Below are 13,866 nucleotides of genomic sequence, written 5' to 3'. Positions count from 1 at the left end.
AGGTCATGAGTCTATTTCTTTTTGTACAATGTCACCCCTTCCCTCTTTCTCTCCCAGTTTTTCTCTCTTGTCTCCACACACAAGTTGTATAGTTCATTTCCAAAGGAATTCTTGTAAAACATAAATCATAGCATGTACTCCCCTGATCAAACTTTCTGTAGCTTTTTTTTTCTTATTATACTTTGGAGTAAAATATAAGCTTGTTCACAGAGCCAAGACACACAGTCTGGTCCCTAGCAACTTTTTTACCCTCATTCACCTTGAGTGCCCTACTGGCCCTCATACTGTTTCTCAAATAAGACAATTATTCTCCCACTTGACATAGTGTTTACTCAGCCTGGGGTGTTCGTCAACCAAAGATTGTTGAGGTTTTCTGTCTCAACCTATCAAGACCACTGGTTAAACAATCAATTCCTGGATAGCCTAACTTTAAACAGTGGCTCTCATGATTTTCTACATCTTTACTCTCATTTATCTTCATAATTCCTATCACACTCTGACATTATTCTCCACATAATTTTTGTTACTATTTAAAAAAGCCAGGCCTTTGTTTCCTTCATTCATTTTAGTATAATTTATATCTGGAACTATGCTTGGTGCCTAGTAGGAACTTAATATTTGTTGAAAGAATTCAATATTTCTAAGCCTTATTAGTAGGTTAATGAAAGCATGAAAGCATTAGGTTTATAATTCAAAGTAAAATTTACAACATTATAATCAGAAGCATACAGTTATGCATCACTTAAAGATGGGATAAATTCTGTGAAATGCATCCCTAGGCAATCTTACTGTTCTATAAATATCACAGTATACTCAGGCAAACAAAAATGATAACATAATCTTATAAGACTATTGCCAGTCCTTAGCCAAAATATTGTTATATGGCCAGAGACTGTATTCTCTAGGTCATTCAAACAACTATGCATGTAGTTATGTATTTCTCAATATTTATGAGTTCAGTTTTTAAGTTTGAATGAATCATTTGAATGAATTTTAGACCCTTTGTCTTAGAAAATTGTCCTAATAGATAAAACACTTAACCACCTTCATTAGACTAGAGTATGCCAAACAAAATAAGTCATTTTTCCCTTCTTCTTTGGTGAATATTTCAAGTATATTTAGTTTAGATTTATCTAAAATAATGAGTCAATAAATGCTTTGAAATTACTTCATACTAATTTTGCATTTTATTTTTGGTCAATTCACTATGAAAAAATAGCTCTACACTTTTAAATAAAAGGCTCTATTCAATTAAACTTTAAGTTTATGAATCAAAAGGCTAACAGCTTACTTTTTTTCATTCAAATCATGCTTTAAATTCACAGTAGGATACCATGTGACTGAAATGTGAACAGGCCAGCTGAATTTTTAAGAAATCCATCATAACATGGTTTCTGATGCCCATGAATTAAGTCCATACCAGATTTTACTGGACTCAAACTACCGAAGATAAAATAAATATTCTGCAAACATGTAATTGAAATGATTTGCTCTAATAGAATAACTTATTTTAACAACCAAACATTTTAACTACTAACTATAATCACCCACCTCTAAGCAAAGATGGGCAGAGGTGGCTATTTTAAATACTTAAAGAAAGAAACAGGTATTAACAGGATTTTTAAAAAAATTTCTCTTTAATTCCAATAAAAATCTCTGTTCATGTGGCAATTTTAACATATCTATTTTTTATCAAAAAAATGTTTTACTATATCAGAAGGTATAAAAATAATCAACCCTTCATTACTTTGTGGTTTCTGAATTCACAGCCAATACAGGGGAAGTGGATATACTCTTGCATGCCTCTTTTTTTCTTTGATCAGTCATAGAACCTAGCTAGAAATTAAATTTCAGTAAAAAAAACATTCTTTTAAAAGAGCTACATTTGAAAGATTTAGGTAAAAACGCAACATTTTTCTCAAATTATATAATATACAAAGTTATTTTTAAACTATAAATATAAATTCATTGTGCATATCATTTCAAAATTTAAAAGTCCCTTTTGCTTTTGCAGCAAAAGTGATCCTTCCTCTTGATAAATGACAACATTCATAGCTACTAAATACAGATAGGGTGACAGAATTCGAAATTCCTCATTTGGAAACCCACTTCAAATACTTATCTGGGCAGTAACATTATGGTTCTTAAAATCCAAATGTATTATCCCACAGATTACAACTGTCAATATCACAACAAACTAATAATAAATATACATGGATATGCACTGTATACATAGGGAGATGTAGATAAGCCAAAATATAATACATTGATTCAAGATGGTCAGCTCATAGGTAATCAAAATCCCAGTCTTTCAATGTTGCCATATGTTTGAAAAATATTAAAAGAAAGCTATCATACTTTTCTACTTAATGTTCACTGTTTATAATACCTGGCTCTTGAATGACGTCTACCTTCCCCACATTGATCTGAAGTGATTCCCCATTCCTGGCAAACGTCTCCCATTCCGAATCGGTCTGCTGGCAGGATGGACACCACGGGGCATAACTATAAGAAGAATAGCAGATCAATACAAACATGGGAAATATTTGTTTTTTTTTAAAGTCTTAAAAAGTAATTTTTTTATTGTGAAAATACTGTACAGAGGGGTTACAATTACATGGGCAAGATAAGTATATTTCTTATCAAGCATTGTAGCCTCCTCCTTTGTTTCCCCTTCCCATCCCTTCCCAGCCTCCCCCTGCTCCCCCCCATCCTCTCCCGTCCCCCCCACACCAAAGTTGTAAAGTTTGTTTTTCAACATAACGACTTGTACATCTCATTGTTGCAATGGGTCCACCTGTATCCCTATTTAAATGATTTGTTTTTCCCCTTCCCCTCCACAAATCATACCAAGATCAAATACAGTGAAAGCAGGGGTTATACAGTGGGGGAGGGATACACAAAGCAACAAAGAAATCATCTTATAAATGTGTTAGTAACAATCGAATGAAAGAAAAAAAACATGTGAATACATATCTTAGGGTTCATTTCCCTAACATCACCTCATCTGACCTTTTCCGCTTGACTCATACCTATACTAGATATTGCAAATAAGGGAAACCATGAGACCTATGTTTCTTTGGGCCTGGCTTACTTCACTTAATATAATTTTTTCCATGCCTTTCCATTTCCTAACAAATGGGGAAATGTCATTCTTTCTGATGGAGGCATAGAATTCCATTGTGTATATATACCACATTTTCTTGATCCATTCATCTACGGAGGGTCATCTGGGTTTGTTCCATATCTTAGCTATAGTAAATAGTGCTGCAATAAACATAGTCCAGCTGATAGCTTTAGTGTTTGTAAACATTTGGGTAAATGCCCAAAAGTGGGATTGCTGGGTCATAGGGGAGCTCTATGTGGAGTCTTTTGAGGAACCTCCATACTGCTTTCCAATGTGGTTGAACAAGTTTACATTCCCACCAACAATGCACTAAGGTTCCCTTCTATCCACATCCCCTCCAGCATCTGTTGTTATTAGAGTTCTTGATTATAGCCATTCTAACTGGGGTGAGGTGGTATCTCAATGTTGTTTTGATTTGCATTTCTTTTATGGCTAGGGAGGTTGAGCATTTCTTCATGTGTCTATTGGCCATCCTTCTTTCCTCTTCAGAGAAGTTTCTCTTTAAGTCTTTAGCCCACTTATTTATTGGGCAGCTGTTTCTTTGAAGATTTGTTGTTGGGGGATTTAATTTTTTGAGTTCCAGGTATATTTTAGATATGAGACCCTTGTCTGTTGTATGGCTAGTGAAGATCTTCTTCCAATCCATGGGCTTTCTATTGATCTTGCTAGCTATGTCCTTTGCCATGCAGAAGCTCTACAATTTCATGCAACTGAACATGGGAAATATTTGTGAGGTAAGAGAGAAACAGAGTATTCATACTTAAGACATGCATTCTTAACTGGAGGGAAATATAAAGCAAGTTTTTTTTTTCAAAATCATGCTACAAAGAAAAATACAAGCATCATTTCCTCCTCCAGGATTTAATATAATAAGTTTTAGTCCAAGTTTGAAAATATTTTTAGGAATTATTATAATACCTAAAATAATTTTCAATGGTATTGTTACAAATGAACCACATTTTGTCAGTTTACAGATAGGTTTTCATCTTTGAGGGCAAATACTATTTTGAGGGCAATTTTCTTTTCTTTTCTTTTTTTTTGGAGGGGTCCGGTCATGGGACCTGAACTCTGGGCCTGGGCGCTGTCCCTCAGCTCTTCAGCTCAAAGCTAGCTCTCTACCACTTGAGCCACAGCGCCACTTCCAGCTTTTTTCTTTTTGCTTATGTGGTGCTGAGGAATTGAACCCAGGGCCTCATGCATGCAAGGCAAGCACTCTACCACTGAGCTACCTTCCCCGCCCTTAAGGGCAATTTTCACAAGGATTCTACTATTCTAACTAGCCAATCCAGTTTCAGATCCATCAAAACTACAGACTCGATAGGAAAAGACCAGAAGACTTGTCACTAGTGAGGCTCTCAACCAGGTTTGCAAACATCTGAATATGCTGCAATTTGTTATAACGCCCAACGAAGTTAATTTAGAAATGAAGATACATTTGAAATCGTTCTGACCTATTCCGGGAAAGAAAGAAATGGGTGTAGGCTAAAACACCCTTCATAACACTTTCTTAAATGGAAGAGTTTAAAATACCCTGATCTTTAAGAACTTTGGTTTTCACTTTTTCAATAAACATTAAGCACTATGCTTAAAGCTGAGGCAACAGATCTCAGAAGAACCCACAGAGAAAGAAACATCTGTGCTGCGATCTAAAGTAAAACTGAAAGCCAAGGGAAGAGTCAACAAACATGCTCAGCAGATGTGTGAAGGTTCGGACAACAGAGGTAAGAGGGTGTAGACATTATCCACAGCCTTTCAAAGTGTTACATATGGACTTGGGACTGAGTTCCAAGTTCTGTGTTAAGCTCCGAAGTAGAAAGATAATTTTATTCAGATTTATGTTTCAGAACAATCTCAAGTGATAGCTCTATGGATATGAGTCAGGGAAAGGCAAGTTTGAATCAAACAGAAGAACTGGAAGGAAGGACAGTCACCTTGGCAATATGCCAGTGGTTTTTCTTACCTTTTCAAGTGCTGGAAATCATTCTTAATGACTCAGAAACTATAAAGCTCTGAATTTTTTCAGGGTTTAATCTATAGTTGTTAAAATCAGAATCTAAAAAGCTTGCTGCTTGGGTAGGTAGTTAATTGAATGCATTTCTTTAAAAGATACATACAAGGTTGACAAGAAATGTACTCATTACCTTACTTACATAACTAAAACCACCCTGTACATCACCTTGACAATAAAAACAAGATACATACAAGTTATAGCCCTTGTATCTGTGACCCAATTAGGGATCTTACACATACAAGTAAGGAAGAGATCATCTTGATTTAAAATGGGCCTTAAATTTAATAACCGTTAGTTCAAGGGTAGAATAGGGAGTCTTGACACCAAGAAAGAGGGGAAGGCAATGTGATTGTGGGGGCCAGAGTTTGAATCTCAGGTAACTACAAGTCAAGGAACACCAAGAAATGCCAGTAGCCATCAGAAACTAGGATAGAGGCAGAGAACATTCACTCCCACAAGGGCAACCACAGGGCACTTCGCCTGCTACACACCTTGACCTTGGACTCTGGACCTCCAGAACTGTGGGAGAATTAAATTTCAGATACAACAGCCTCTCTTGTGGTAAATTGCTATAGCAAACTAAGGAAACTAATATAGAAAGGAAGAGATAATTTAAAATTAGAAGGAATTAAATAAGCCTTGCAAAGACTTACAGGACTGAGAGGGTTGTGCTGAATATGAAACATTGTGAATAAACAATGCCATATGCTAGAAATTCATTTCAATAAAACAACACAAATAAAACTGAAGTTAATATTTGCCAAATAATGTCACAGAAATGCATTGATACAATTAGAAAAGCATGTGGTTTTGTTTTGTTTTATAATATCCAGAAGATAAAAGTAGTAAAAAAAAATTAATTAATCGTGCTCCCAAAAATAAACCAGTATACTCCAGGAAAAATCATCAACTCTAAATAACATTTCAGGATGGCACCAACAAGTAGACATATTTTTCAAATCTGCTTAAGCTTTTAAAGCTGTAACTAATATCAAAATATTGAGGAAATAGACATTAAAAAGAATTGATGCCACTGAATTGTCCTTATATAGAGAGTGAGTGAACATTATAGCACATAAATTACAACACCAAGGTGTAGTAAAGAGGAAATATGGATAAAGATAAATAGTAATAGCACTACAATAATAACTGGGGACTTGATGATGGCCAATAGGAATGCAATCTATTTCTTCCATTTTTCCAAAGTATTTCTTAAAAACTTGATTAAATGAAAGTACCCAAGTTGTGGATAGTTTGGGCATTGTAAAAAAGTCAGTTTCTTGCTAATTAGTTTATATTTTGTTCATTCCTAAATTGCTTTTGCAAAATGTGGTTCCTATGATTTCTATATTAAAAGGGGAAAGGGATGTAGAAGAGAATTATTTCCTCTCTCTATAGATACTTGCGCGCGAGCGCGTGCGCGCGCGCACACACACGCACACACACACACGCACACACACCACAGCAAAGAATTGTACATATATCCCCACACACATCATGCCTTAGGAAATGAAATAAAAGGGGACAATGGTAAACTAATCAAATTGTGTACAAACTCTAGGTTCAATGGGGATGTTCTCAGAACATCATTTAGAAGTCTATTGAAGATTTTTAATTGTGCAAACCAATGCATATAAATCCTAATTAAAAATCAATACAATGATATACATCTACTCTGATGAATAACAACAGAAAAAATGCAAAAATTAGAATTAGGAAATATTTTGAATGTTTACATTATAAAAAAGTAGCATTTGGAATACTAAAAAGTCAAGGTAATAGTTCATTTCTTTTAGGAAAAGTACTAATAATAAAAGCATTAGGAAGAATCTAGTTGAGAAAGAAGGCTCTCAGCCAAGGCAATTCCAATACTATGCTAAAAGATCATTGCTCTTCCCATTACAACTCATTCCTCAAGTCTCAGCCAAGGCAATTCCAATACTATGCTAAAAGATCATTGCTCTTCCCATTACAACTCATTCCTCAAGTCTCAGCCAAGGCAATTCCAATACTATACTAAAAGATCATTGCTCTTCCCATTACAACTCATTCCTCAAGTCTGGAAATTAAAGAGACAAGGACCAGAGAACAATTTGTTGACATCTTTGAACATGAATTTAAAAACAGGAACACTTGTATTCTTACACGTCCAAAGCATATTAAGGAGTAAGTAGGTGTTCTATAAATGTGCGCTGGATACATAAGTATATAAATATTATTGCAAATATAATACCTTTCGTTGGAGTAAATAGTTATTTCTTACATATTTTCTTTCTTTCTTTCTTTCTTTTGTCGGTCATGGGGCTTGAACTCTGGGCCTGGGCGCTGTCCCTGCACTCTTCAGCTCAAGGCCAGTGCTCTACCGCTTGAGCCACAGCGCCACTTCGGTTTTCTAGTGGTTTATTGGAAATAAGAGTGTCAGGGACTTTCCTTCTCAGGCTGATTGTGAACCTCAATCCTCAGATCTCAGCCTGAGTAGCTAGGATTACAGGTGTGTGCCACTGGCGCCCAGTTCTTACATATTTTCTAAAGATCCATATGGCAAGATCCAATGTCAAAAAATATTAAATAACTCCGTATGTTTCAATAAGCACTTCAAGCTATTGGATGAGAGAGTTCTGTTAGAGGAACCAGAAAGAACAAACAGAAATTAATCATCTGACTAGGCAGCTTAAAGTCTCTCCATGTCTCTACTTCCTCAACTGTGAAATTAAATAACAGTAGATACCTCAGAAGGTAAATGAGAAACTTGGTGACACACCCAAAGCAAGCACACAATAAGAACACTCTACTACACTCTACTTTGGTGATAGTCAGCTTGCTCTCCAAGATGAGTATCATTATGCTTGAGCTTATCTCAATCTTACAACCTCCTAGCACCTCCCTGCCAAAGAGAAAAGCAGGGCAGAGACTGGCTAAAGGTCATCTAAGATCACTCAAACCAAGAACCACATGGAAATACTTTTGTGACAAGAAAGAAAAATCAAGGAAATAAAGGCTCAGTATCAACATCAACACTTAGAGGAAAAGAGAGAAAAAGAATAAGCATAGTAAGACTGTACCCGAAAGAAAAATCTTGAATTACAATGAATTTCCCTAGGACTCTGTATTTACATACATGTACTATATCAGAAATTATTAAATCATACAAATTTCAATAAATAAAAATATTACAGTCCCTATTCTGAGTTTTTTATGAAAATAGTCTTCATGTATATAATTATGAAGCATACTTAGATATTCTATTGAAATAATTTGAGCTATTCTGTTTTGTATACTGCTGCTACACACTGGTCTGTGGCCTTATGAAATTTAGACAGAGCTGGCTGGGTTGAAATGCACTTATATGTTCTTTCAGTAACGGCATAAGCCAGCTCTCAGTTCAGTGTAGGATATACTGCATTGTTCCCACAGCTTTTAAAATTTCTTAGAATGCTTTTGGTTCTAAATAAGAGTAATTTCAATAAGAATTTAGGTCTTAAGATAGTAGAATATAAAAATGAATGCAAAGTCGTGAATTATGTTCCGTTTTCTTATCATATTTACATATGCATATATATAAATTTTATTTACGTATGTGTACATGAAAAAACTCATCAGACAGATCTGAAAATGAACTCTCCAACCCAATATGCCAATAGGGCCCTGAAAACCTTGTAAATGTTTGTTAAACATTAAAAATATAAATGAACAATACTTAATACATATACTTCCATTAGTGCATCACACTGCAAGTTCCCTGAAATCAAGGTTGTAGGCTCATCCATCTTACTTTCTTAAACTTCCAACCTTCAACCTGACATACAACCAAGCATTTACTATCTCTTAAGCATGTAATCAATGAAGCAAAACAATGTATCTAAGCAGCAGAAAAGCATGGTTATTTCACATGGAAAAGTTAAGACAATGAGGATCAAAACTATTAGATGAATCTTGAAGAGATAATTTCAAAATGTAAAGGTCCTGGGGAAAAATATAAGGTTTTGTGAGTTGGATGCCAAGGTTCATGCCTGTAATTCCAGCTTCTTGAAGATGAGGATAGGAGGAGAGTGATCCAAGACCAGCTCAAGCAAAAACTTAGTATGATTCTATCTCAAAGAACAAACCAGCTGTGCTGGTATACTCTAGTACCAGCATCCATGCAAGAGACATAGATCAAAGGATCAAGTTCCAAGATCAGCCCCAGGCAAAATGTTGGAAACTCTATCTAAAAACTATTAAAGCAAAAAGGTTAGGGGACATGGCTCAAGTAGTAAAATACTTTTCTAGTACATGTGAGGCCCTAAATTCACACATAGCACCCCAATAAATATATAAATAATGAGGCTTTGCTTCATACTCAAAGTTTGAAAATATGTGCTGATGGAGGCATTAGTGCCTCGCAACTATAATCCTAGCTACTCAGTAGACTGCGATTGGGAGGATTACAGTTTCATCCCAGATGAGATAAAAGAAGTTCACAGATTCCTTCTAAACCCGAAGCTGGGAACGATGTCAAGCACCTCTCAGCAATGTGGGAGGCTACAAAGACGGGCTAAGACTGAGCTCTGGCTCTGTGGCAGATGGCTGCCTAGTAAATGCAAGGCCTGAATTAAAACACTCCTCTCACTACCAAGAAAAAAAATCACAACCACTACTACTTTATAAAAGCCTTATAGAAGTAAGTTGATTTACCTCTGATAGTAACATTTTTCTCTGGTAACTAGTTTAAAAGTAAGCAGATCAAAACTAAGCTGCCTTAAAAAAAAACAAACAAACTAAGCTGCCTAAATACCTTCTTAATTCTTTGGGGGATAGAAAGTTACCAGGATAGCACACAAAATGAGTCATATTTTATACTATTGTGTTTCAAAAAGGGCAAAAGTAACATTAATATAATGGGAGTTAAGCACACATTCAAGAAGCTTGCAGAGCAACTGAATGAAGGACAGTATGTAACAATGAAAACTGAGACACTAACACATCAGAAAATATTATTTGGAAAGCATAGCAAGGCAGAACTAGAGATAAACAAGTGAAGAAAGCAAACAGGAAGAGAAAGACTGAGCATAAAGCCATAGCATTAGAGAAGGTACAAATAATAATAAAATGATTTTGCAGATTTGTCAATAGGTTTCAAAACAGAAATGGTGAATTACTAAAATATACTTGAAATAATATTTCTCTAACAAAAAAATGCTTTTTCTGGTGGAACTGAAGTTTGAACTTCAGGACTTTAGTTTGCTGTGCAAGGCACTCTGCTATCTGAACACACTCTAGCCCTTTATATTTTTGTTATTTCTCAAATAGAATCTTCTATTTTGGATCTACATCAGCCTCAAACAATGATCTTCTTACCTATTTTTCCTCACATAGTTTGGACAGTATTTATAGTCCACCACTATCAGTTTACTGATTAAGATGGATGTCTCTATTTTGTCAGGACAAAAGGGTATTTTTAAAACTGGAAATTCCATCGCAGGGACCCCCAAAATGTAATGCTTGAAAGACAAAGAAAATATAACCAATTAATTTTTCTAACGAACTTTCAGTACCAATATAAATGAACTAAATTACATGGGCTTTGCATGATATGATATTCAAGAAAACAGATTCCCAGAGGAAAAATGGCATATAAGCAGATGCACAAAGAACTGTAATTCAGAGTGACGTGAAACTTTTAACAAATTTGTAATTCTACCAGAAATCTTAACTTGCTTCTTTAGGAAAATGAAGTCATCTGTTCCTAATCTCTAATTATATAATCAATCATCTTAATAAAATCATTCATATGAGAAACAGTATAAATAGATTTTTGGTTTGTTACATTCATTAGAGAAAGCATAAGTATTTTGATGAATTCTTAGAAATGTATAGCAGGCCTATAGTGTGCTAAGACTCCAATAGATTTTATATCTCTTAAGGTGTTGGATTCTTTTCAAACAGAAAAGAGAGTGACACGTAATACATAAAAATTTAAAAAATAGACAAGAGTCACACTATTTCTTCAGAAGGAATAGTTTTGATTGAGTTTTGGTATCCAGAAAGAAGCCGGATATAATGACTTAAGTTTTTACTTTTTCATCTCTTTCTATCCACCTATTCTTTGATGTACTTAAAGGAGAACTTCTGCTAAAATAATCTCAACAGCTCACTTCCGGGTTACAAACTCATCTTGCACCGCAGACTAGGGTATATTGTACAACTGTGTGCAGAGCAAAGTTTCAGTTATCAATTGCAACCATCTAGGCTGAGGCATTTCTAACAGACAAAATCTAACCAACATAACCACATATGGTAGTTTGGGGAAGTCACTCATGTAGAAGTTTGCAAAGACTAATATTTATACCAGCTTCAGTGTTTCTAGTTTATTTGCTTTTTTGCGCCAATTTGGGAACTTGAACTACGGGTCTAGGTGATCCTGAACTTTTCTGCTTAAGGCCAATGCTCTACCATTTGAGCCAGAGTTCCACCTTCACCTTGGTTCTAACCATGATCCTTAGATCTCAGCCTCCTGAGTCACTAGGATTACAGGCGTGAGCCACTAGCACCAGGATTACAATTCTTTCATTAAAAGAAAGAGAGAATTTCAAAGGGAACCGTTAAGGAATTGACATCATTAAATTTAAGGAAGACTTTCTGCTTTGACTGTCATTACATCTAGAAATACAACATTGTATACGGATTACAAAAAAAAAAAAAAAAAAAAAAACTTCCTGAAGAATTGGCTAAGAAAATGTGTAATTTCTCTAAAGTTTCTATACTTACTAAAAACATGGCAGTCCTAACATAAAAGTTTCATCTAAATGGTTCTCTTAAGTGAAATATGTTCTCCTCACTTTCATCCAGGGTGGCTAACTTATTTTAGTAAGTTACTCCTGTTTCTAGCTCTCCTTAGCAACTTCACTGTTTTATTTTGATCACAAAGCATTTTATTTTGGTATCATAATTTGTTCTTCTTTATAAACAAATGCTAAATGAGTACTTGAAAGGATGCTGCATGTTCTGTTCTTTGAGAGATGTAATTTGCTTAATGGCATGACTTTGGGTCTTTATCTCATGTGGAGATTTTCACTTCATAGGCATTTGCTTGCAATCTAAAATGAAATTTGGTCTCAAATTTGGTCTCAGGTAAATATAAATCCAACTTTCAGTGGGCCTGTGACCTCAACCTAAAACTATCAAATAGTAATAATGACTTACCTATATTCCCTGAAATGACAGGCTGCAGAGATAGTTTTCTCCATTTTTCCCTACATGCCCACATCAACTTCAGATCCTTTCAAACAATCATTCTGTACTACTAAGTTACTGTACTACTGAGCTCCAATCAGCAAATCCTTTGCCTTCTTCCAACTCAGAAATGTAGTTTCCTATCTCTGCATGCTAAAGGCACTCTCCACTTAACCTAACTTTTAGTGTTCAAAAGGGGAAATTTGTTAAGGGGACCTCTTCTTTCAAACAGCACCATTAGATTACCATCTCGGCCCCGAAGTGCTACCTCTACCAGTTAGGACAAATATCAACCTTGATTTTTAATCTTGTCTGAAAACTTGGGCAGCCAGTGTTTGTTTTCTTTTGCACAATGACACCCCAAGGTCTTCCACAAGAAGACTTAGGATACTTCTTAACAAACTGACCAGCCTTCCCTGTCCTGCCACGAGTTAATTCTACACATCCCTTACCTACTCACACTGGATATGCCATTGTCCTGTCTCCTGCAGGTGCTGGCCTCAAAACGCACACCATGGGCTGGGAGCACGGGGGTGGGTCACGCCGGTAACCCTAGCTACGCAGGAGGCTGAAAACTGAGGACCATGGTTCGAAGTCAGCCAGGGCAAGAGAGGGTCCCCGGGAGCCTTATTTCCAATTAACCCCTGGAAGTGGCGCTGTGGTGGTGAAGCTCTGATCAAGATTAATAATTGATAATAGTCGTAACGCCCAGTTCAAATCCCAAGACCAGCACACATATACACACAGAACACACGCTTCTCTGACACGGCCTCCCCTCGTAACCGCCCCCACTCAATCCCTAACACACTTCCCCGAAGCCTCCAGCAAGCGAGGGGTGAGGGCGGCCGGGGATGCTCCGCGCCCCGGGCTGTCACCGCGGAGGGGCGTGCGCGCATGCGCAGCCGCAGGTCCCCAGCCCCGCGCTGCGGGTCGCGGGCCCCGGCTGGTCCCCCGCCGCCCGAGGTCGGTCGGGCCGGCCGGGACGGGGTGGCAAGTGGCCGGCCCGAGCTCGGGAGGCCCAGGGTGGCTTGGCGGGGACTGACGGACACACTCACAATTTCAGCATCCACTCGCCCTCCATCACCAGCGTCCAGTTGGAGGCGGTCATGGGCTGGACCCGGCTCTGCTCCGCCGGCAACGCGGCCTGCTCCTGGCCCTGGGTCGCCGCCGAAAGCCAGACAGCCAGGATCGCCATCGCCGCCAGGCCGCGGCGCCCGCCCGCCATGTTGGGTGCGGAACGGGCGGGAGGGTCCCCTCAGATGGGGAGGGGAAGGGGAAAAAGAGCGGCGTGGGGCTTCCCTCGCCGGCCCGAGCCACTGGGCTGCTGAAGACCGTGGTGAGAGGACGCGGGCTGCCCCGCCTCCCGCAGGCCGCGCTGACAGCCTCCGCCGACCACGCCGGCCGCCGGCACCGCCTCTTATGCGCTTACACTCGCCGAGGCCACGCCCCTTCCCCCCTCCGGCTCCGCCTCTTCTGAGCCTGGTCGCCGAGGCCACGCCCCGTCCCCCCGCCGGCA

At 37.9% G+C, this 13,866-nt stretch overlaps 1 protein-coding gene across 1 annotated transcript in view; it reads right to left on the bottom strand.

Annotated features, from left to right (window-relative positions):
• Tmx4 (thioredoxin related transmembrane protein 4) overlaps positions 1-13,733 on the bottom strand; it is a 42,615-nt gene extending 28,882 nt beyond the window's left edge. Inside the window, exons 1-2 of the mRNA XM_042694550.1 lie at positions 13,406-13,733; positions 2,390-2,505 (exon numbers count right to left, since the gene is read on the bottom strand). Of these exons, the coding sequence (XP_042550484.1) occupies positions 2,390-2,505; positions 13,406-13,575 (286 nt within the window). The 5' untranslated portion in view covers positions 13,576-13,733. The remainder of the gene's footprint in view (positions 1-2,389; positions 2,506-13,405) is intronic.
• Positions 13,734-13,866: the final 133 nt, after the last annotated feature.

The sequence above is a fragment of the Dipodomys spectabilis genome, unplaced genomic scaffold (genome assembly GCF_019054845.1).
Source record: "Dipodomys spectabilis isolate Male_0828 unplaced genomic scaffold, ASM1905484v1 ptg000175l, whole genome shotgun sequence".
In the NCBI taxonomy this organism is placed as follows: domain Eukaryota; kingdom Metazoa; phylum Chordata; class Mammalia; order Rodentia; family Heteromyidae; genus Dipodomys; species Dipodomys spectabilis.
This window is presented reverse-complemented; position numbering and strand designations above follow the sequence as displayed.